The sequence below is a fragment of the Lucilia sericata genome, unplaced genomic scaffold (genome assembly GCF_015586225.1).
Source record: "Lucilia sericata isolate MDLA Ls3-8-SP2 unplaced genomic scaffold, ASM1558622v1 Contig001355F_arrow, whole genome shotgun sequence".
In the NCBI taxonomy this organism is placed as follows: Eukaryota; Metazoa; Arthropoda; class Insecta; order Diptera; family Calliphoridae; genus Lucilia; species Lucilia sericata.
In genome coordinates this window covers 42174-67866 of record NW_023995299.1, presented here as the reverse complement: position 1 = coordinate 67866, position 25693 = coordinate 42174, and the positions used below count along the sequence as shown (strand labels likewise).

Here is a 25693-nt window from a genome sequence, read left to right as displayed (position 1 = left end):
AACGGTTCTTTAGTAAGGCCCCGAACATTGTCCAATTAGTTTTAGACTTATTCCGAAACTTTATCGACTATTGTGCTGTTTATTGTTTAACTTGGCAGCACTGTACAATTTGGCTGTCATTTTCTGTGTTAGTGTTGCGAACAATTAGGATAAAATATTCGTTGAGTCGGTTTTCTTAATTTTATATTTTTGGTTATAACACATTTTTGAAAATAAGAACGAACTTTTAAGAAAAATAAATGTATACATGGCTACAATAAATATATATATAGTTCAGATGAATGAATATAACATATATATTTTTAATTATAAATAAAAGTATTCGAATAACGAATATTTTGTGACAAAATAAACATCACTATGCACATTTTTTTATTTTTACTTATTTTTATAGCAATTTTTAATAAATTTTTGCAAATACTGATAAATTTCTTTGATATAAGACTACATTTTATTGCCGGAGAAGATATTTTGCATTGATAGAACACTAATCAATATAATTTACACTCTTTATTACTTCATGGCTTTATATTTTGCGAATAAACTATGAAAAAGACAAATAAAATGATTGTGGCCATGATTTGATTGACAGACGGGCATTTCCAAATTGCCAAAAATAGTATTGACCAACTGGAATACTGTCAAATATTCATCTATTAATCCAATAATGCCTAGATTTTAGTTTTTTCACCAAAATATAAACTTTTAAAATTTATCTGGAATTTTATTTACAAATTTGTAAACGTTAAAATTACAATTTTTAGATTTAATTTCAGAATAAACCATGATTAGTTTTCGTCTTCAACCCAAAATTAATGGAAAAAGCTTAATCAGAGACAAAATTTGTAAGAATTATACTTATTGTTGGCTTAAAGTAGGGTTGAGCGTACAATAAATTTTTTCTATTTGTCATTGGTTTATTGAAGGTATTTTAAGCTATTTGACGTTTAAGAATACCATTTTCGTGGATTTTGCTTAATAATGTTTAATAAACCTAAATTAACTTTTTATGAATACAACCGTAAAACTGGTATTGTATAATTTCTTTAAGAATCATTTATTAAAAACGCTAAAATTTATTTTTATGTCATTGCGTTGCATTTTTTTCTGCTTGCGCAAAATGTTCACTTTTTTCATAACTATAAAAAAAAATTGATTACTGTTATTTCGAAAGAGACTAAGTCAAAGATCATATGGTCACGCGTTAAATTTTTGTGCTTGCTACTGTACCTAATAAAAACAAAAATTTATTGAAAAAAAAAAACAAATATTTGCACTTCTTCGGACTTCAAACGTATTTACACTTAAAATGCATGAAATTAACTTTAAATTTATTACAAAGATTGTGAGAGTGATAGAAGCAAAATAAGATTCTGTTTTGAGTTTTTTATGCCTTTTTTCATATTTCTAACAAATAAACTATGTGTAAATTTTTTATCATATAAAAAGTATTTGAGAGACGATTTCAATGACATAACACAATATTCTATTACTTTTGCTGTTACACACAAATTCCTGATATGCAATTGAAAGCGTCTCTCAAGGACCCTTCGTATGATAACAAAATTTCATGTTTTTCCTTTGAAAAGTACATGAAAAAATTATAAAAACCTTAAAGAAGGCCTTTTTATCCTTATATAGAACACCAAATATTAACGCCAGGACAAACATTTTGAGAAACGGGGTCATAAAAACGATTAAAATTTAGTTTTAGTTGGGAACATTTACACCTTATTTTTCCTCCATACAAACGAGCCACCTTAATGTACAGTAATAATATATGAAAGTTTTATGATACTTACCGTTCTCGTGTCAATGGTAGCGGACATTAAAATTATTTTAACATGCTTTGAAGTTGTTACTAAAAGACGACGCACAATAATCAATAGAAAATCCATATCTTGATCACGTTCATGAACTTCATCTAATATAATGTGAGTATAGGGTGCCAAAGTTTTGTTCTTAATCAATTGTTGCAAAAGGACACCGGTAGTGCAGTAAAGTAATCGCGTATCATCACTAGAGTTGGCATGTAGGCCGACCTTAATTAAATTATTTATCGACAATGTAACAGGTTGTATTAATAAAAGACACCATAATTGTTGTAATTAAATGCCTCTTTTTAATTAAATATGCATACCTGATATCCGACAACCGTACCTTCAGTCCAATTTCGTTCTGCAGAGACACGACGACATATTGAAATGGCTGCAATTCGTCGTGGCTGTGTGCATACAATTTTGCAATACTCACCACGACGGTATGCATCATCTAAGATGTATTGTGGAACCTTAAAATAAAAAAAATAAATTAATTTTTATAAGTATTTGTTACAACTAATATTTCTATCACACAAAGTTGAATATTTTATATTACGGTGCGGTGCCTAAATAACCCAGTACCGGCGGAATGTGTTGCTTGCGAGGCATATCATCATGTTAATTAAGACACCATACAAAATTTGGCTTTTATATACAGAAATCTTACTGTCATAATTTTTTTCAATCGATCCACAATTGGTCATAGCTCCTATACAAGGTCCCCTTCAGAAAAACATTTAAATGCATATAACTCATTACCATACAAATTGTTTTAAATTTTTTACACAGAAAAGATACTGTACATTTTTTTTCCATCGGTTCATACACGGTTCTAGTGGCTCCCATACAAGGTCGACTTAAACGCACATTGCTTATTACCAAATAACGCTATTGATACAAAATATGGCACAAATATTACCTTTATATACAGAAATTATACTCTAAATTTTTACGATTTACGATTGGTTCATAATCGGTCGTAACTCCTACACACAGAAAACAGATCGATTGGAAATCGTTTACCATGATTAATATTTAGTTAAATTTATTAAAATTGTATCGCTGTTATTGAAAAACTGTATAATTAACTGATTTTCTGTATTCAGTATTAAAAAAAACATAATAATATTCGAATTGTGGTTTTAACAATTTCCAAATCAATAATTTGAACTGAATTGTATCGGTTATTAAATTCATTTGTGAATTCAATAAATGCAACTGACTTTTATTTAGGATTAATACATAAGAACATCAAATATTTGTCGCTGTAACCGTAAAACAGTAGAAAGTAAAAAATATTGAGCCCTACAACCAATTATCAATTGAAAAAATTATTAAAAATTTAATTACGGTTAAAAGAACCAAATTCAATGTTCACAAACGATTAATTGGTAATTGTAGTTGACGTATACAAAAAATAAATATAATAAAATGAATTTATAATTTAAAATAAACCTAATTACATTTGAGGATAAATTAATGCGGAAACTCGGATAAAACAAGGTAATGTTAAGAATATTTTATATCTTATATCTTTTAATCTATTTTGTTATTTTTCTAAAATTTTTAATAATTTTACAGCCGCAGAAAAGCGTGGAAAGATAGCGTTCCTTTGGAAATGTTGGACAGAATGAAGAGCAAAATCCCTGGTACATAAACGCTATGTTTATTAACATCAAAATCTTAAAACTAAAGGGGAGAAGTTGTTATTTTATATTTATAAGTTTTGTAAGTTTAAACATATTCATATTTTTGTAAATATTTTAAACAAAATAAAATGTATTTTAAAATACACATAATCCACAAATTGGTTTTCAATAAATAATATTTCATTTGCAAATACCAATAATTTCAACCTAGATTACCGAATAAGAAATACAAATAGTTGTGCACAATGTATATTCAGTAATAGCAACCGAATTTTACAATAATAACAATCGAATTTTAGGATAGTTGTGAGAACCGACTGAGTTCGATTGGAAACAAATTCGGTTATCACAACGAATCTGTTTTCTCTGTGTATACAAAGTCCACTTCGAAAAATCGCATACATAAATGTATATTACTCATTACCAAATAATGACATCCTTACAAAATTTGGCAAATATTAGTTTTGTATACAAAAAAGCTATTTCAAGATTATTTAATGATCGGATCATAATGTGAGTGCGATCGGTCCCATACAAGGTCCCCTTCCGAAAATCACTTAAAGACACATTACATATTACCAAATTACAATATAGATACAAAATTTGACTGAAATATAGCTTTTATATACAGACATGTTACAGTATTTAACTATTTGCATTATCATTAGTAAAATTATCTTAGTATAAACAATTTGCGTACAATTTGAATTTCCCTAAATCTTGCACACACGTGCATATATACAAATTATTAAATATCGCTAAACTATATCTTAGGGGGCTATAAAATTATAAAAGAAAATGGTGTTTGTAATGTTCAATAAATCTTGCAATTGTAACAGATTTAAGCTATTTAAATCTTTGGGTTTTTCTATTAAAAACCATGAGAAAACTTATTTCTACAAATATGTATTTGATCAATTAAAAAAGTATTTATACAAAAGTAGCTGGTGGAGGGTATTTAAGATTCGGATCAGCCGAACATAGCACTCCAACTTATTTTATGAGTTTTATGTGATATGGATCATAAAGCTACGTTCACAATGCTGGAGTACTCCACACTCCAGAAAATTATATTTCTTTCTTTCTCATACTAATAGAATTTCAAATTTGACTATCTCGTTTTAATTCACTCCAGAGTCAAACAAATTCTACTCCAGAGCACAGTGGGAGAAATGGCCAATATGGTGTCGCAATAAGGAAATTTTTAGAGATGGGAAAAGGGTAAAAAGCAAATTGGTAAATACCCAGTAAAATGGATAAATTGGGTAAAAATGGGTAAATACCCAGGTGTTTACAAAAAAGCTGGGTATAAACTAAGTTGTACAAAATTTTTTAAACGCGCGGATTAGTGTATACTACCACGAGTATAGCTTTAATTGGGTCCTATTAGGTCCCTTTGTAACGTCTGGAAAGAAACAAGATTCGGAAGGAAAAAAATAGCGATAGAGACAATAAAGATAATATTGAAAGAGTAAAGAATAAAGTGAATAAAATAAAGATGGTAACGAGCCTATAGAGAAGTGAAGAACATAGTGTGTGATTAATTAATTAAACACACCCATTTCGACAATTTTAGAATGAGAATACGTTGTATAAAGTAAACATTAATTTATTTATTATTAAATTATATAAAGTGGATGCTGCATCTGTAAATGTGATAAAAGTTATAGATATGTATGTATGTGTTCTTTTGTAGACATTTTCTTGAGAGATTCCAATTACGTGCTATAAAACACTTTTAAGCTTTTCCACCAGTTGGTAGGTGGTATTTCTGGTATTTTTCTTGTGTAGAACTTCCCATTTTTTAACCTAAAAACATTAACATTTATGGATGTACTACATCATACATACATACATACATACATACATACATACATACATACATACATACATACATACATACATACATACATACATACATACATACATACATACATACTACATACATACATACATACATACATACATACAAACATACTACTCATACATACATACATACATCAACATACATACATACATACATACATACATACTACATACATACATACATACTACATACATACATACATACATACATACATACATACATACATACATACATACATACATACATACATACATACATACATACATACATACTACATACATACATACATACATACATACATACATACATACATACATACATACATACATACATACATACATACATACATACATACACTACATACATACATACATACATACATATCATACATACATACATACATACATACATACATACTACTACATACATACATACATACATTACATACATACATACATAGTATACATAACATACAACATACATACATACATACATACATTACATACTACATAATACATACATACAATACATACATAAATACATCTACATACATACATACATACAACATACATACATAATACATACATAAATACATAACATACATACATACATACATACATTACATACATACATACATACATACATACATACATACATCATAACATACAACATACATACATATGTAATACAGGCATCACTGATATATTCATTCTCTACAATTTGTATTCAACGTAATGCAAAAAAAAAAGCAAAATAATTAAAAAAATGCTTCCAAATATTTTTTTAATTATTTTGCTTTTTTAATTGTATTTGTTAATCTTTATTATTATCAAACAAATGAAATGAAGGGCTTATTGCAGTAACTCGATATGCCACAAAAATAAAATTTTGAGTAAATCGACATTAAAGTTTAAAAAAATTCTCCAAAAAATGTTTTTTTTTTTAATTTTTACATTAATCATATAAGGTCGATAACTATCGTATGCCATTAGATGGATATCATAAATAAAGTGGAAACCACTGTTTTAGCAAAAATTTTTGGCTTATCAAGTTATTGCCTAACCATATTTGAACATTTTTTATTTTCAAAAAACAAGTTCTAGTACATTTTCAAAGTGGCTTATCATGTTCTTGCTACAAAAAAATTTATAAATTTTATTTTCAATATGAAATTTATATTTTTAGTTACTTTTTTATATGAGAATAAATTTGCCTAATTATACTTAGCTAAATTATTCTGCAGTAAAAGACAGGTCCTGTGGTATGATTCCATTTAAAATGGAATGACAAAACACATTATTTTGGGTTTTGCACTGAATATTGAGATTAAAATTTGATATAATATTGCGTTTATTCAGCATAGTTGATTTTCTGCTTCTTGATCATAATTTTAAACATCTGAACGAATTTCGATGCATGTTGTGTCAGAAGTCTTGCACGGATTTTAGAAATTTCAAGTCCATTGTTCAAAAGAGGTTTCGATATGCACTTTATATATCAGGCGTTATAATATTATGCTTTTTGTATATGCTGCTGATTGTGATATGTTTTACAAAGATTATAGGATGTGCTGCAATGTCTTTGCTAATTTAGTATGATAAATGTGACTTTATATTATGCACATAGTTTGAACATTATATAAGATTTTTCCACGAAATGAAAGTAAATTTATAAGCAAAATTTATTAAAATTTTCCAATCAACAAGAACTCGGTAAGCAACATAATTAAATATGAAATTATTTTAATGCAGTAACATGGTAAGCCACTTTAATTTCAAAAAATTATATCTCCCGAGATTTCAAGCAAAAAATTTTTCTCTTCGTATAATGATACTTGTCTTAACTTGTTCTATCACAGTAATATAAAAAAATATCAATTCCGCTTTTATTTCCATCATTATAAAGAACTTTCTTAAAAAGTGTAAAAAATACATGTGGCATATCGAGTTTATGAAATAAAATTTTTTTCAAATTGTTTAAATGGAAAAAGAGGCATGACCATTATATCGCCAATTTACCATAATACGCTAAAAATTTTTTTAGGGACATTAGATATGGTTCCTAGCAACTCAAAAAGCACATAAAATCGAATTGTGATGATTGGTGGTATATCGAGTTACTGCAATAAGCCCTTCAATTGTAAAAAAGTTATCATTTATGAATTGATTGTCAATCCGTTTGTGAAAAAATTGAATGTAAAAGTTTAGATTTTCTATTTGGATTAGTGGTTTAGAATTGTGTTGCACAAAATGACCTTTGTAGGAGAGTGTTTTATTATGTGTAACATAATCTTCTGTTCAATAAAAGTAGGGTGGATTCGACAAGTTCCGATCTAATGATTAGTTTATAAGGGTCTCATTTTATAAAACGAAACTACAAACGTTCAAAAAAATCTGTATGGGAAAAATTCTAATTTTCAAAATTTCCCAGTATTCTTCATACACATTTTTTACGTTAACGAAAGTTTCGTTTTATAAATGAATTTTTTGATTTATCACGTTTTTAATGAGTGTTCCAAATGAAAAAAACGTAAACTTTTTTCATTTGGTACAGTGAATCAGTACCAACAAATAAACTTTTAACAGTCATACATGACACTATTCTGCCGAAGGATGAAGTTTATTGAGAATTGTTGAAATCGGTGCATTATTTTACCTAGCCCCCAAAAAAATGTAATCTAGCACCTAGCACCAGTGTTAGAAAAACTACGTTGCTACCAAGTATTATATTATTGCTCTAACTACTGCTCCAAACAATTGTCTGAAGTTGTAGCAGTAGCATTTGTTTTGTTTTATAATCATACTTTAAAACTTTTGCTACTTATAAAAAAGTAAACCTCAAAATATAGCAGTAGTAATAAAACAGTAGCAGTAGAAATAGTTCTAAATAAAACATAAACTACAAATGGAGTAGTAGATTAAAAATAGAAATAATTTTATTGCTACTTTTGATAAGTAGCAATAGAAATATTTTCTACTAGTTGATCGCTCTATTGCTACCAAATTATTGAAGTAGCAATAGAATAAAACAAAAAACTTCGACAAAAAATAAACTAACAAATAAACATATCCCAACGGGAAAAAGATTCAGTATAGGGGCCTTACTAAGGGCATTTTTCTATAGACACAAGTACATTCAGCCGCATTGCAAAATCGTTTCAATTTTACATGCTTACTTAAAAAGGCCTTTAGATGATTTTCAGTCGAAGGATTTTTAAATGGCCTTATAAGAAATTACATCATTAATTATACACTAGAACTTATAAAAATTGTATAAAGCAAATTTTCACAAAAAATTTGATACATAATCCTTTGATAAATGTGCATGAATCCTTTTAGTAGAGGAAACAAAGTCCTCCTAGAATATATTTTGCGAAAAGGCAATGAGAAACCTTTATAATATGTAAATATGTCTTAGAAGGCCCACGAATCGAAGTCCTAGCATTTTTCCCCGCTGCTTGTGCCTTTTTTCTGAATGTCGTAATTTTTTTTTTTTTCGTATTTTAATAAAATTTTTATTTTTTTATGCTTTACAAAAAAAAATAATAAACCACGTTTTAATTATTAAAATACAAAATAAAATAAAAAATAATAATAGTTTCGGTGCATGTTGACTGTAGGATATAAGTCCAAATATCAATAAATATAACTTAGAATGTCTAAAAAAAGATATCTTTTTCAAAAAGTGTACAAATCGAATGGAATACAAAAATTATACACATATTACCAGAGACCCGATTTTAATACTTTTAAAACCAACTTTTTAATTTTTTTCAATCAAAAAACAAACAATAAATGATGAAAAAAATTTATTTATTCATGAAATATTTTTTATTTTGAAAATCATCAAAATGACGATAAATCGTCAAATCTGGCAACAGTGCACCCAACGTTTCGTTTGCTTTTTTCAAACTTCTTCAGGGGTTTTTGTTTTATTGATGAGTTGATATTCTTGTTTTATATTGTTGCTTATTTATACTTATTATTTAAAAGAACTGGACTTCACGACACAAAAAATAAATAAATAATCACTAACAACACAAACATATATTCCATAAGTCAAACCTAATGCTAACATCACAGAACTTCAACTGATAAAATTTTTTGGTTTGTGAAAATTAAAAAGATGTTTATAAAAAAAGTTAATTAAAATTGTTGTAATAAAATTAAAAATTATAGTTTGTGTCATCAAATGTGTGTCCGAATCGTTTTTCTGATCGAATTCTGGACTTAAAATATTGAACAAATTTGTCTCCCAGTGTGTTGAATTCACACAGAATATACAGTGAATCAACTAAGTTTTTTGCCTACCTTTTTTTAAGAGAATTTTGTTTTTTGTACATAAATAAAATCCAAAAAAAAAAGGTAAAAAGTAAATTTATGTTTTCCAATTGAAAATAGAGATTGTGTAGAATGGGAAAACCAAGAAAAAAATATTAAAATAAAAATTTTAGTGCATTTGTTGTTGCATTTTATTATTTTTCATCAGAATTTGCACGTCAATAAAGTATTTTGCATATTGAAGCTTCCAGTTAATTTCGTTGGGTTTTTCAAATTATTTTTTAATTTCTTTTTGGAATTTATTGTTTTATTGTTAAAAGGATACGTGTTAAGTATTTTTCAATTGTAATTTTCAATAATCATATCGTTATTGTGTGAAACTGTGTAGTTATTTGCGTTAAAAATGTTTAAAGGGAAATAATGAGGCAATTCCAATATAAAAAATTAGTTTAAATTTTTAGAACAAGTATAAATCAATGGAATTCAATTATGAGATATTTAATCAATCATTAAAAAATAAAAAATATAGTAATTGATGAAATAACACAAAGAATTATTAAAAAAACGCACTGAGTTGTCTTTAAAAATCTTTAACTGCCAAAGGAGAGCGACTTGTATCCAAGCTAAAACCATTGAAGTCCTCATTTATCTTCTCCAAAGTCCATATACGCACTTAAAAGAATACTATGTTTAAATTTAAACCCCTAAACAGACCTTAAGTTGCTTGGAAACAATATAAAGTGAACTATCGTGTGGTACGGGAAAAATATTTAATTTAGATATTTACAAATAGAGGCGGTTCTCATCACCTAAGATCCACAAAAGCAATATTTTTCAGCTAATACATACACTTATATATAGTTAGAACCCAAATCAAGAATATCTATCCAAATCTAGCTACGCCTACTGTATTTTATTCATAAAATAATGCATTCAAAATATGAGGTAGAATATCAAAATTCTAGCTTGTAATAGTTCTATAGTGGTATACGGTGATATTCCTATACTTAGAGTGGCTAGGATGGTACTTAGTGTTAGCTTTATTGAATAAGAATCAATATTATACAATAAATAAAATTCACACAGTACTCCCCAAATGGATGGGGTTTCCGCAATGTAGTTTTTGTTTATCAATACAAAATCACCAAAATCCCAGATTATTTTTGTTATAATCTATAGATTTATACCCCACTAATATTTTTTTCTAGATCCAAATCCATTGATTTCCTAATATATCATGTATCCAATTCAAAATTACTTATTATTTTCGAAATTAAATCAAAGAAACGATAGATTTCATGTTAAGTCAAATATTGAAAAATTCTTATAGGTATATAGGATAATAAATCGGTTAAGAAATGTCCAAACTTAGTCGTTCCACTACTAAAATATCTAAAAAATGTTATTCTAATATATAGGAGTAATAAAAATATTAAATTTTATAAAATAATACAGCAATATTAAAAAAATGAACAAAAAACCTAAAAAAGCAAAATACTTTATTGACCTTAAAAATTAAAAATACAACAAGCAAATTGCTTTATTTTGCTAAAAATAATTGTTCAGATAAAGTTTTTTCTTAAAATTTATAAAATTTTACATAGGCAAATTACTTAATTGATTCACTGTATGTACATCGTGACCCTATATTCAAAAAGTGCGAACTCAGTTTTGGGCAAAGTGAGTTTTTGATGCAAAAGGATTCCTCAATCCACGATCCACGTCTGGTATAAATTTGAAACCAAAAAAATAATTTTTGCACTTTTAACAACAATTTATGTTAATATGCTATCTCAAAGTTAAATTTTTATTGAAGAAAATAAGTGCTAACTCGACATATAAGTGAGAATGGTGAAAGCTCTTTTTAAATGAAAAAATTCCACTTAGCTTTCTAGTGACTTTCTATGGTTAGCTTTCTAGTATACGCTATGTTTAATAATATAAAAAGCTTAAAACTTGTTAATAGTAAGTACGTAATTTCACAGTTATTATAATATTCTATAAGTTTGTTTTTTAATATATTAATTGGGAAATTACAACTCCTTAAGCTCCTGTGTAGAGAATTAAAAATCCTTGTATTTCGAAGACGAAAAGATCTTTCATAGATAGAACTGTTAATACGAGGATATACATATTAATTGTGGATTTCTAACAAATCTCATAAATTCAAATATTTGTACCAAGTACTACATTACCCTAATATCAATAAAACTCCTAAACTAACACCCTAAGAAGTCAATAGCAGTTACATGAGATCTAATTATAAACATATCGTATAATTCTATAGAATATAATAATACTAGCTATACCCAGTGTGCTTCGCTACCCTCATCGTAATGGAATAAAATAAATATTATTGTAAATGTATGTATATATATCTGCAATATCAAAAAGTCCCCTATTTAAATTTATGTTTATATATTCAATATTTTAGAAAACTCAAAAAGTACCAATGAAGTACGAAAAAGTAACAAAAGACCTCTTTTATTTAATTTCATGTTCCTAAGTTCAATATTATAGAAAATTAAAAAAGTACCAGTTGAAGAACGAAAAATTACCAAAGGGTCCCCTTTTATAGGTTCCCATTAACTCCGGGCTCCACATGGTTAATTTCATGTTATAAAAAACACAAAAAGTACCTTTTGAAGAACGAAAAATTACCAAAAAGTCCTCTCTTATATGTTCTCACTTACTCCGGGCTCTACGTACTTAATTTCATGATTCTTTGTTCAATATTATAGAAAATTCAAAAAGTACCTTTTGAAGAACGAAAAAGTACCAAAAAGTCCCCTCTTATAGATTCTCATTTACTCCAGGCTCTATATGCTTAATTTCATAATTCTAGGATCAATATTATAGAAAATTCAAAAAGTACCTTTTGAAGAACGAAAAAGTACCAAAAAGTCCCCTTTTATAGATTCTCATTTACTCCAGGCTCTACATGCTTAATTTCATGCTTCTAGGATCAATATTATAGAAAATTCAAAAAGTACTTTTTGAAGAACGAAAAAGTACCAAAAAGTCCCCTTTTATAGGTCCTCACTTAATTCGGGCTCTAAATGTTTAATTTCATGTTTCTAGTTTCAATATTATAGAAAATTCAAAAAGTACCTTTTGAAGAACAAAAAAGTACCAAAAAGTCCCCTTTTATAGTTTCTCACTTAATCCAGGCTCTACATGCATACATTCATGTTTCTATTTTCAATATTATAGAAAATTCATAAAGTACCTTTTGAAGAACGAAAAAGTACCAAAAAGTCCCCTTTTATAGATTCTCATTTACTACGGGCTCTAAATGCTTATTTTCATGTTTCTAGGTTCAATTTAATAGAAAACTCAAAAAGTACCAGTCGAAGGACGAAAAAGTACCAAAAAGTCCACTTTTATAGATTCTCATTTACTCCAGGCTCTACACGCTTAATTTCATGCTTCTAGGATCAATATTATAGAAAATTCAAAAAGTACCAGTCGAAAGACGAAAAAGTTCCAAAAAGTCCCCTTTTATAGATTCTCATTTACTAAGGGCTCTACATGCTTAATTTCATGTTTCTAGGTTAATTTTATAGAAAACTCAAAAAGTACCAGTCGAAAGACGAAAAAGTACCAAATAGTCCCCTTTTATAGATTCTCATTTACATGCTTAATTTTATGTTTCTAAGTTAAATTTTATAGAAAACTCAAAAAGTACCAGTCGAAGGACGAAAAAGTACCAAAAAGTCCCCTTTTATAGATTCTCATTAACTAAGGCCTCCGCATGCTTAATTTCATGTTTCTAGGTTAAATTTTATAGAAAACTCAAAAAGTACCAGTCGAAGGACGAAAAAGTACCAAAAAGTCCCCTTTTATAGATTCTCATTTACTCCGGGCTCTACATGCTTAATTTCATGTTTCTAGGTTAAATTTTATAGAAAACTCAAAAAGTACCAGTCGAAAGACGAAAAAGTACCAAAAAGTCCCCTTTTATAGATTTTCATTTACTAAGGGCTCTACATGCTTAATTTCATGTTTCTAGGTTAAATTTTATAGAAAACTCAAAAAGTACCAGTCGAAGGACGAAAAAGTACCAAAAAGTCCCCTTTTATAGATTCTCATTAACTAAGGCCTCCGCATGCTTAATTTCATGTTTCTATGTTAAATTTTATAGAAAACTCAAAAAGTACCAGTCGAAGGACGAAAAAGTACCAAAAAGTCCCCTTTTATAGATTCTCATTTACTAAGGGCTCTACATGCTTAATTTCATGTTTCTATTTTAAATTTTATAGAAAACTCAAAAAGTACCAGTCGAAGGACGAAAAAGTACCAAAAAGTCCCCTATTATAGATTCTCATTTACTCTGGGCTCTACATGCTTAATTTCATGTTTCTAGGTTAAATTTTATAGAAAACTCAAAAAGTACCAGTCGAAGGACGAAAAAGTACCAAAAAAGTCCCCTATTATAGATTCTCATTTACTCTGGGCTCTACATGCTTAAAATCATGTTTCTAGGTTAAATTTTATAGAAAACTCAAAAAGTACCAGTCGAAAGACGAAAAAGTTCCAAAAAGTCCCCTTTTATAGATTCTCATTTACTAAGGGCTCTACGTGCTTAATTTCATGTTTCGAGGTTAAATTTTATAGAAAACACAAAAAGTACCAGTCGAAGGACGAAAAAGTACCAAAAAGTCCCCTTTTATAGATTCTCATTTACTAAGGGCTCTACATGCTTAATTTCATGTTTCTAGGTTAAATTTTATAGAAAACTCAAAAAGTGCCAGTCGAAGGACGAAAAAGTACCAAAAAGTCCCCTTTTATAGATTCTCATTTACTCCGGGCTCTACATGCTTAATTTCATGTTTCTAGGTTAAATTTTATAGAAAACTCAAAAAGTACCAGTCGAAGGACGAAAAAGTACCAAAAAGTCCCCTTTTATAGATTCTCATTTACTCCGGTCTCTACATGTTTAATTTCATGTTTCTAGGTTCAATATTATAGAAAATTCAAAAAGTACCTTTTGAAGAACGAAAAAGTACCAAAAAGTCCCATTTTATAGATTCTCATTTAAAGAAAACTCAAAAAAGTACCTGTGTAGAACGAAAAATTAGCGAAAAGTCCCTTTATTATTAATTTCATGTTTCTATTTCAATATCATAGAAAACTCAAAAAGGACCAGTTGGAGAATGAAAAGTACCAAAAAATATCACTTGATACCGGGGTTCCAAATAACACCCCATTAGGATATTTAGTGTTTCTAAATTTAAAAATGTTATCTAAATTGGATCATTGTGGTTGAATAAAGTCAAATTTCCCGTTTTTACCCCTTTTGGTACTTTTTTCCTCCCCATTAACGAAATAAAAATTCTATTCCAAAAAGTTGCAACATCGTAGTGGGAGCCCGTTATTATGTATTCATATGTATAAGTTAATAAAAAAAAAACAATGTTTTATGAAAAAAGTACCAAAAATAGGTACAATTTTAACCCCTTAAACGTCCGAATATCCAAAAAGTACTAAATTCATATTTTTATTTTTTCGTTAAGTTATGAAGGAGTCAAAAATATTTTTTGAATGTGCACTGGTTTAAAAGATACATGGGGTGCGAAAAAAGTACCAAAATACAGTTTTTACCCGTTTATTCCCTAAAGGGGCCGAATTTTAAAAAAGTACCAGACACCTGTCCGTTTATTTTTTAAATGAACGGCGATAAGCTTTAAACTGTTTTTGTATCTTTTCTAGTTTAGGAGATATAAGGTTACCGAATTTACCCGTTTTTACCCTTTTGTACCCCCTAAACATTCGAATTTCCAAAAATCCCGTCTTAGTGGATCTATTTGGTGGGAGACCAACCTCCTGTCCAAATTTCAGCTCTTTAGCTTCAACCGTTTAGGCTGTGCGATGATGAATCAGTCAGTCAGTCAGTCAGTCAGTCAGTCAGTAACGTTAGAATTTTATATATATAGATAAAGCACAAGCAATATTCTTAAAGCATAAGCAATATTCTTCTTAACATAACACAGTGCCATATTTAGTATATTCTGGTACGACAAAAGTCTAATTTTAGAAGTATGGACATCATATTAAGTATATATGTTCACAATAAGAGTTAGAACTACCTCACCAAAAAAGGGGCGGTTATATCATGTCCACGACCACTTCTTATGTTAGTTTTAATTTTGATATTCTTGAGTACAATAAAAAGCCATAACTTAAAAACAAAACTGAAACAATTCTTATAAGATCAAGAAGTAAGTGAAAAAATTCGAGTAATTTTTAAAAATTATTTTTAAATGTACTAAAACAAACATTTCGCCCACTTTTCGCTATTATTTTGTTAATTATTTAGTAAACCCGTTTAATGTGTACAAATATTTAAAACTTTAATTATAATAGTTGATTATTTTTAACATTATAGTATAGTTTTAAAATTTTGAAAAGTGGGCGTGGTCAATAAAATAAACTTTTTTTTTAATCAGGGATCAAAAGAGAATTTTCAAATCACGTAAATCAAAACCAGCAAATAAAGTGGGCGTAGCAATGATATTACCACCAACATTTTTTGTAGGGTTATAAATAAGTTTATGTAAAGTATGTGCATTAGATGTAAGATAATATCTTTAAAATTGAAAAAATATTTAACATATAAAGGCTGAAAATGATCCTTTTAGACGATTGTACTAATAACTCTAAAATAGTCCGACGACCACATCGGACCAATTTCAAAAGATGCGTTCCATTAAAAATTAAATTTTTGTTTACATTAAGGATATATATGTAGTGTCGTAAAAATATAAGAAAAATATAACTTGAAAAAAATATTTTTCATCAAAATTTTACAATTTTTAATCCTTGTTTAATGCACTCTTATATGTAAGTTAAATTATGTAAGTATCTAATTCCATATAGAAGTTATTCCGATGTTTCCATGCTACTGGAATTTTTAGGATTTACATTTTATACCCTACACCACTTTAGTGGGGACGTTTAAGTGTTTTTCAGAAATTAAACTTTGAATGGAACTAGGGTCAAATGAGGTCCAATCGTTATGAAAATCGGCATAAAGGTTTAGGCTTATAAACATTTTAGATCTGCCGACTTTTTGAAGGGATAGTATTATTATTAACAGAATTATGAGCTAAAAAGTGATATTTTCGGGTCCGTTTGTATGGCGACGAGGTGTAAAAATAGACCGATTTCAAAAATTTTCAACAGTTTTCGTCTTTGGAGCTACAAAAGATCATATACCAAATTTTGTTGAATTATCTTCAAAAATGCAGAAGTTATAAGGGTTTTATTTTTTCAGTCGTGGTTTACCTTTTCATGGAATTGCCATATGTAAAAATTATCGTAATTTAAGAATATTTCGATCAAAAAGTTTACAAAAATATTTAGCATTCAATGATTTTTTAATTTATGTAGGAATTCTAAAGCACGAATTTAAGAAACTCTTTTTATAATTTGTACTGAGATCATGATTTTTCATGAGATACATTTTTCAAAATTAAATTTTTTTTCTTTTAAATGTTGTATTTAAATTTTTTTTCAAAAAGGTGAAACAATGGACCGATTTTCACCATTTTGTTAAAAGAAGAATTATTCCTTCCCCACTATATAATTAACCTAAGTTAATACCTCTTCTACTACTTATAAGGAATTTCTATATATTTTCATTTCATTAGTTATTGATTTTATGTCGATTAAAAAATAGAACTCTAGAGACCACCCAAGAATATTTATGTAAAATTTCATTTCAATATCCTCAATAGTTCACTAGAATTATTTTCAGAAAATGTTGAATTTATTGGCGCAGCTCAATATATTTAAATAATTCATTTAATATAAAATATTTTATTAATTAAACAACAAAATAATATTGAATATATTAAAAGTTTTTCCAGAAGTGAAAAAATATTTCAAATATTCTATGAATATTTTTTCAAAGAGTTATTTATAAATTATAAAATACAAAAACGTTAAGTATATAATTTATCAAGTAATATTGTTCTATCAACACCCCTTCTCAATTTAACTTGATAATAATCCGAGTAGTTTTCTAAATTGCATAATTTTAATTGAATTCAACAAATTCTTTGTTAAAATATTTGCTTCTATTAACTAGGTGGGACAGTACATAAGTTTAATATATTGTTTTTCTTTTAAATCCTTAATGAAATGATATTTTGTATATAATATGTTTACTTCTACGACTAAATTTCTCATTTTTCACCAATTTTAAACAACTTTGATTATCTTCATATATGATAGTTGGATCTGTTAATTTTATTTCAAAATCTGTCACTAATCTTCGTAACCATATGGCTTCTTGAGCAGCTTCACATAGAGAAATATATTCTGTACATAAGTACATAAGTTTAATATATTGTTTTTCTTTTAAATCCTTAATGAAATGATATTTTGTATATAATATGTTTACTTCTACGACTAAATTTCTCATTTTTCACCAATTTTAAACAACTTTGATTATCTTCATATATGATAGTTGGATCTGTTAATTTTATTTCAAAATCTGTCACTAATCTTCGTAACCATATGGCTTCTTGAGCAGCTTCACATAGAGAAATATATTCTGCTTCGGTCGATGATAATGAAACACAATCTTTTCTACAACTCCAGGATATACATGAGCCGTTGTATTTGAATACAAATCCACTATTAGATTTTCTATCTGCCAGACTTTGTGCCCAATCAGCATAAGCAAATCCGTATAAACTGTTTTCATTTTCACATTTTAATGACAATTTTAAATTGTTTGAAACGTTCAAACACTTAATTAAACGTTTTAATTCATTCCAATCACGAATTGTTGGTTTGCTCACTTTTCTACAATAAACTTCCAATTAAATGGTGATAATTTTCTTTATTTGGTAAGTAATCACTGTGTTCTTCTTCCTTAATATATCTAGTATTCATTGGAATTTTATAAAATTTAGCTACTTCCACTCCAGCATCTTTAAAAATTTTATTTATATAATTTTCTTGATTAATACTGAAATATCCATCATTCCCCTTCTCAATTTTTATTCCTCAGTAAAAATTGACTTCTCCAAGATCAGATATTTCAAAATTCTTAGCTTTTCATTCCAACATCTAGCTGCTTGTTTTAACCCATAAATACTTTTATGTAGCTTGCAACATTTTCCTTCTTCAATAATAAATCCTATTGGTTCACAGAAAAAATTAATACATAACTTGAATGAATTTTGTAATAAATTTAATGAATCGAACATGACTTTTTTTTCCCAAACCATTTTCATTCAGAATATTAAAAGTTCATAAAATGTATGAATTTGTACATTAAATATTTTTTTTTGTTTTTTTGCTCATTTTTTTTTTTGATTTTCATAAAAAATTGGAATAAATATCCGCGTTACCTATTAATATCTTCCATTTTTTAGAAAATAATCACATATTAGCGAATTTTTATGATAAATAAATAAAATGTTGGAAAACAAAATATGAAATAAAAAACATCAGCATATAGCTAAACATCCATTCTTCAGAAAATGCTGCATGTTACGCGCATATTTCATTGTTTTCAATCTAAAAATCATAAAGATATAAAAAATTTTCCAAAGAAAATTTCAAACATTTTTTAACAAATAGAAAAATATAAAGAAAATTTTTAATATTTTGGTTTACGGCTATTTTGAATATTTTCTAAAATCCATGTGTTATTCGCTTGTAATGAATCAAATTCTTCCTTCATTGCTTTTAACCATAGTTCCTTATCACTCCTTTTCAATAACTCATTATTGATTTAGGCTCAGTAAATATAAATAACTATATTTACTCTATATCTCTCTGGAAGTTGACCTTTTGTTATCCTTGAAGATCTTCTTAACACCTGTTGTTTTTGATCTGATATTATATTATTCATTTCATCCGTAATTGTAATTGGAGAATTTTTATTTGTATTTTTATCTAAAAATGGTAATGCTTTAGTTTAGACCCGCTATCGGCGGGTCAATTACTTTATAATCTCTACTAATTACAATTTTATTTGTATTTTTATCTAAAAATGGTAATGCTTTAGTTTAGACCCGCGATCGGCAGACATATATTACCACATTTTGCACTTGTATAACTGTAAGAGCGAAAAAAACAAGAAATGAGAAATTGTTGTACTCTCATCTTCACAACAAGGCATGCTTGGAAAACTAAAATTTAAAAATAATATTAATCTAAAACTAAACTAATATTTTTTTTTTTAGTTTAAAAGTAGCAAATATTTTCTTGGGCTTATATGCACATATTTATTTTAAATATTGAAATAGAAATATGAGCTTTTTAACTAAGTTTTTAATTAAATATATACCCATTAAGGGAAAAAATTTAACATAATTGCACATACATATATTTTGGTAAATTATTGTAATTTTTTACTTAAGTTGTAAGAAAAAAACATTTAAAAAAGTTTATAACTCTAAAAACTACTTAATATGTAGTGTAGATGCTAAAAAAAGTACAACAATAATCAGAATTATCTATCTTTGCATTAATATATTTTCGTTCATTTTCATTGCAAAAGCCAGAAACGAGCGACAGCACGACCTCCTTCAATGAAAGCTCATATGAGACTGAACTGTGTTTTCTATGCATGTGAGTAGTCTGTGTAAATTTAGTAACGGCCAAAATACACAGTGTATAGGTGTTGCCGATCGTGGCTTTAGACTGATCAGAATATCCAACAAAAGTCAATGTTTGGACTTTTTCATCTAATTTCTTCTTTTTTTCTTTAGGAATAAACACAAGTGTTTAACATCCAAATATTAGAAAATCACTTAACTCCGATTTCCTGCTTTCCCAAATATCCAACGGAATGGAATTTGTAGCTCTTGTAATAACTGCTTCTCCCCAATAACACTTAGGCATACCAGCATCAATCAGCATACAACGAACCATTTCTACCATGTATCTATTCCGCCCTTCAGCCACACCATTTTGCTCGAGATTGTCAGATACCGCAAATTGTTGTTTTATAGTCGCTGTATCCATGGGGCCACATACATCGGTATGAATCAAATCCATTACATTATTTGTTTGTTGACTTGAATACTTCGGAAATGGATTTCTCGATAGTTTTCCCTTTATACAAATTTTACAAATTTCTCCGCAATCGCAATTTTTAGGTATTTCATTATATATTTTTAACATCTTCTTAACACAATCAATATCACGATGACCGAAACGTCTATGCCATTCATGGATACATTTAGATTGTTTTACAAATAGAGCACGTTGATTTTCTGATTGAATGTTTAGTTTATAAAGTTCATTTTTTAATGAAGCTATCGTAATAATTTCATTATTAAGTTGTATTTCACATATATTTTTATAAAATATTACACGTAAACATTTTTCTGTTAATTTCTTTACCGAAAGAAGATTACTCTCAATATTAGGAACATAAAGTACATTATTTACTGGAAAATTTCGAATTTTATCATCACCCTTTATCACTTTCAAAACACCAGAATCTTTACCACAAGTTTTCATTTCATATCCATTTGCCACGGTGATTGTTGACTTACATTCTTTATCGTTTTAAAAAAATCTCTTTCATTACAAATATGACTTGTAGCACCATAGTCAACATACCAATTGGGTGAGTCACAACCAGCAACACAGAAGCATAATTCATTATTACGTTCATTAACCACAATATTAGTCTTGTCCTTCTTTAAGGATTCTTGATATAGAAGGCAGTCCTTATGTACACATCCTGGTTTTTTACAATAAAAACAAACAATTTTCGAACGGGGTTTTAATTTTCTTTTAGTATTACCATACACTTTCAAAACGAAATTTTCTTCATTAATATACGTTTGATTTTGAGTCCTTCTTCTAGATTCTTTAATCAATTTTTCTTTAAATATAGATAGAAAAGGTACACCATCACCTCTAGCTTCAAGAGTTGTTACTAATACATCGTACGACTCAGGTAAACTACGAAGTATCATAGCATTTTTCACTAAGTTTCTCTCCCATGCTGCAAAGGCATTTGATTTCCTGTTGCATCTTGCTTAAATATTTCTCCATGTCACCATTTTCTTCTAATTGCATTTGACAAATTTTCATTATAAATACACATTCACTTAAAGAATGACGTTCAAAATGATTCTTGATAACCAACCATGATTCTCTTGCAGTTTCCACTTCATCAATAAGATAAAACAAATCATCTTCAATCATCAAATAAATTGATGCTCTTGCGCTTTCATCTATTCTTTGCCAAACTGCATCCACTTCATCTGGTTTTTCATCTCGGATGACACACCACGTATCATTTCTGATTAGTACATATCGTCACCTGAAACGCAAACGGCCCTAACTAACCAAAAATTCAAAATCGATTTTATTGTTGATTATAATGTATTGCATGGAAACAAATGTCCAATTGGAGTCATCCGACCAAAATTAGCTATTTTATTGACAAAAAAACAAAAGGCCCTATCTACAAACACATTTAAATACTAAAGGTAAAAAGTCCAATTTATCCATTTTTTATACGCCATTGTCAACTATGATAGGTTTAGGTTGGGAAGGGTTATACACCGTAAAAAAAGGTGTATATCCACTCGGAGACCATAAGGTCCATTGTGATTCCCTTCAAGAAGTGAAGATTCAAAACAGAGAAGACAAAGACGCTACAACAACACAAGAGAGAAAGAAAATAGGTAAACAGGATATGTGAATAGATAATAAAATACAGATACATGAATAATCATAAATAATAACGAAAATCCGGTCACTGATCGTGGTAGGCATGCTGAGCGCCACTAATGAGGCGAGTATCAATATTGCTCCTTAGATGTAGATCTATCAGTCCCTCAAGTGTCTTCAAAAGAAAAGAAGACAGGCTGATAGGTCTAAAATCCTTTGGCTTTGAGTGGCTTGCCTTACCGGCCTTGGGTATGAAAATAACCCTAACCTCCCTCCACCTCTTTGGTAAATACCTACTACCAAGGCATCTCCTAAATATCTCCAGCAGAAGAGATATAGCGTCATGAGGCAAGTTCTTTAGTAGAGCTGGAAATATGCCATCCGGCCCGGGTGACTTGAAGGGGTCGAATGAATTATGGGCTTTTCCCTAGTCACTATCTCCTCTATGCAACTGTAGGTGTTACTTGGCGCCACAGACTCGAAATCCCGTTGGTCGTCAAACACATCTACAGTTGCGAGACAACCCGGAAAATGTGTCTCCATTAGCAGAGCTAGGGTCTCAGAGCTAGACTCAGTCCATGAGTTATCACTCCTTTGTTTATTTACTACAAATAAATCGCGTTGATAGAAACAAACTTTTCAATTTCAATAGTTTTTTGCTTCTCCTGTAAAATTTTAAAAATGTTAGATAGGGCCGTTTGCGTTTTAGGTGACGATATACTGCTTTCTTTTTCCAAATTTGATAATTACTTGTGTTAAGTTTTTCAAAAGATAACTTAAAATCGTAAGCCATTGTGTGTCTTGGGCCCATAACCTATTGGCGCAGCTCAATATATTTAAATAATTTATTAAATATAAAATATTTTATTTATTAAACAATAAAATAATATTGAACATATTAAAAATTTTTCCAGAAGTGAAAAAATATTTCAAATATTCTATGAATATTTTTTTCAAAGAGTTATGTATTTATAAATTATAAAATACAAAAATTTTTATTTTATAAACGGTTTATAAATTAGATTTTTTTGTTTTATAAACTTTTTATAAAATAAAAATTTGGTTTGTGAATAAGGGGGTAAGTATATAATTTATCAAGTAATATTGTTCTACTAGCTATACCCAGTGTGCTTTGCTACTGTTACAAATACTTGTTAACTTTTTACTTATTTTTATTTAATCTATATACCCTAATTTAAAAAAAAATATTTAATATTTTTAACTTTGAAAATAGTTTCAATCAATTTGTTGAAAAATAATTCAGTTGGAAAAAATATCTGATTGTAAAAACTATTAATTTTGAAGTTAATTTTCAAAATAAAATAAATTTTTAAATTGGACAAATTTACTCTCAAAAATAGTTTTATTTCCAACATTCTTCAAAATTAATATAATTTAATAATGTTCCGGACACCGCCAATTGATGCTATTAAGCCAATAAGTTCCGGGGAACATAATAGTGAAAAAAAGGATACTGGTAACAGTTGCGGCCAATGCAACATGGAGGATACAAATGAAATGGTCCAATGCGATAAATGTGACGTGTGGTATCACTTCAAATGCGCTGGCGTAACAGAATCTGTAGAATACCACGACTGGATATGCTCCAAATGCACAGGAAAAAATGCAAGCAAACCCGTAAGTGAACGATCTGTTAACAAGACGATAGCTATGTCGATATGCTCTGCAGCATCTTCAAGAAAACGATTAGTAAATTTGGAACTTCAACGCCTCGAGGAGGAAAAAGCTTTAGAGTCACGATTTCTGGAAAGAAAATTTGAAATTCTGGCAATGTCGGTGGAAATTGAGGGAAGTATTCATAGTGAATATATGTCACGTACTAAGGAATGGGTTTCAAATTTGCAAAACTGTCCGCAAGAACAATTTAGAAATTCATTACACAATTCTCCTACTCGCTCTGAAAACAAACATCAATACCAAGATAAAGGCGCAATTCCCAAGAAAATGCCACAGGAAGATGTACATAATTTAACGAAGATGCATCTTTCAGCACGCAAGGCTCTTTCTACCGATTTACCTGTATTTACTGGAAAGCCTGAAGAATGGCCCTTGTTTATAAGCTCTTTTAATGAAAGTACTAAGCTATGTGGCTACTCTGATTCCGAAAACCTGTTACGCTTACAAAAATGCTTGAAAGGTAAAGCATTCGATGCAGTAAGTTGTCATTTGTTATTACCAAAAAATGTACCAGAAGTGATTCGAACGCTTAAGATGATGTTTGGACGACCTGAAATTATAATTAATACACTGTTGGAAAAAATAAGATTAGAAGCGGCTCCAAAAGCAGATAAACTTGATGGTCTTGTAAGCTACGCTATTTCTGTTCGAAATCTTTGCTCTACTCTAGAAGCTTCTGGCTTAAAGTCTCACATAAATAATCCGTTGCTACTTCAAGAACTGGTAGATAAGTTGCCAGCTCAGACAAAACTCAATTGGGCCATGTATATTGCGTTCAAAGATGCCGATATCTCATTGTTTTCCAAATGGTTGTTTGACATTGCTGAGGCAGTGGCGAAAGTCAGTCCATCAATTACTTCATATAAATCAACTGGAAATGTACATGAACATGAGGTGGAGAAAGTAATAGAAAATAAAAAAATATGTGTCATTTGTAATAAAGATCATTTGGTCGACGCTTGTGATAAGTTTTCCCAGATGAAATTGTCTGATCGCTGGGATAAATTCAATTGAAACTGTGTCGAATGTGCCTCCAGAAGCATGGATATTATCGTTGTTCAGATGAAAAGTGTTCTGTTCAAGGTTGCGAAGCTAGACACCATAAATTACTCCACAAATTTAAAACGAATAATACCATAACAACTCATTCGAATTTAAATGTTGAAGACAAAACCTATTTTAAGATTTTACCTGTTACTTTGTACAACAAAGGAGTATCCGTAGAAATTTTTGCGTTTTTGGATGACGGTTCAAATGTTACTCTTATACAAAATGATATTTGTGATAAGCTTGGGTTAGAAGGTAACATTAACAGCCTTTGTCTTAAATGGACCTCAGAAACTCGGCGTACAGAAGAAGAATCAATGCAAGTAAATGTTTGTATCTCAGGACGTAATGATAATTCTAAAAGGTATGAACTTTTTAATGTAAGAAGTGTAAAAAATCTTTCTTTGCCAGTACAAAGTGTCATTAAACGTGATTTGGAATCATATCGCCATTTAAAGAATATTCCAATACCAAGCTACAACAATGTTTGCCCAAAGATTCTAATTGGGTTAAATAATGGTTACGTGTGCAATTCTTTAAAGATAGTTGAAGGTGATGTAAATGAACCATGCGCGTCTAAAACGAGGTTAGGATGGGTTGTTCATGGAGGAAGTGATTCAACTATTGAAAAGTCTCTCGGACATCACAAGATTGAACACTGTTCTTGCGACTATG

General features: G+C 28.8%; 1 protein-coding gene across 1 annotated transcript in view; it reads right to left on the bottom strand.

The window, feature by feature from the left end:
- LOC119611077 (probable ATP-dependent RNA helicase spindle-E) overlaps positions 1-25693 on the bottom strand; it is a 55096-nt gene that overhangs the window by 18616 nt on the left and 10787 nt on the right. Inside the window, exons 3-4 of the mRNA XM_037966534.1 lie at positions 2141-2290; positions 1803-2042 (exon numbers count right to left, since the gene is read on the bottom strand). Of these exons, the coding sequence (XP_037822462.1) occupies positions 1803-2042; positions 2141-2290 (390 nt within the window). The remainder of the gene's footprint in view (positions 1-1802; positions 2043-2140; positions 2291-25693) is intronic.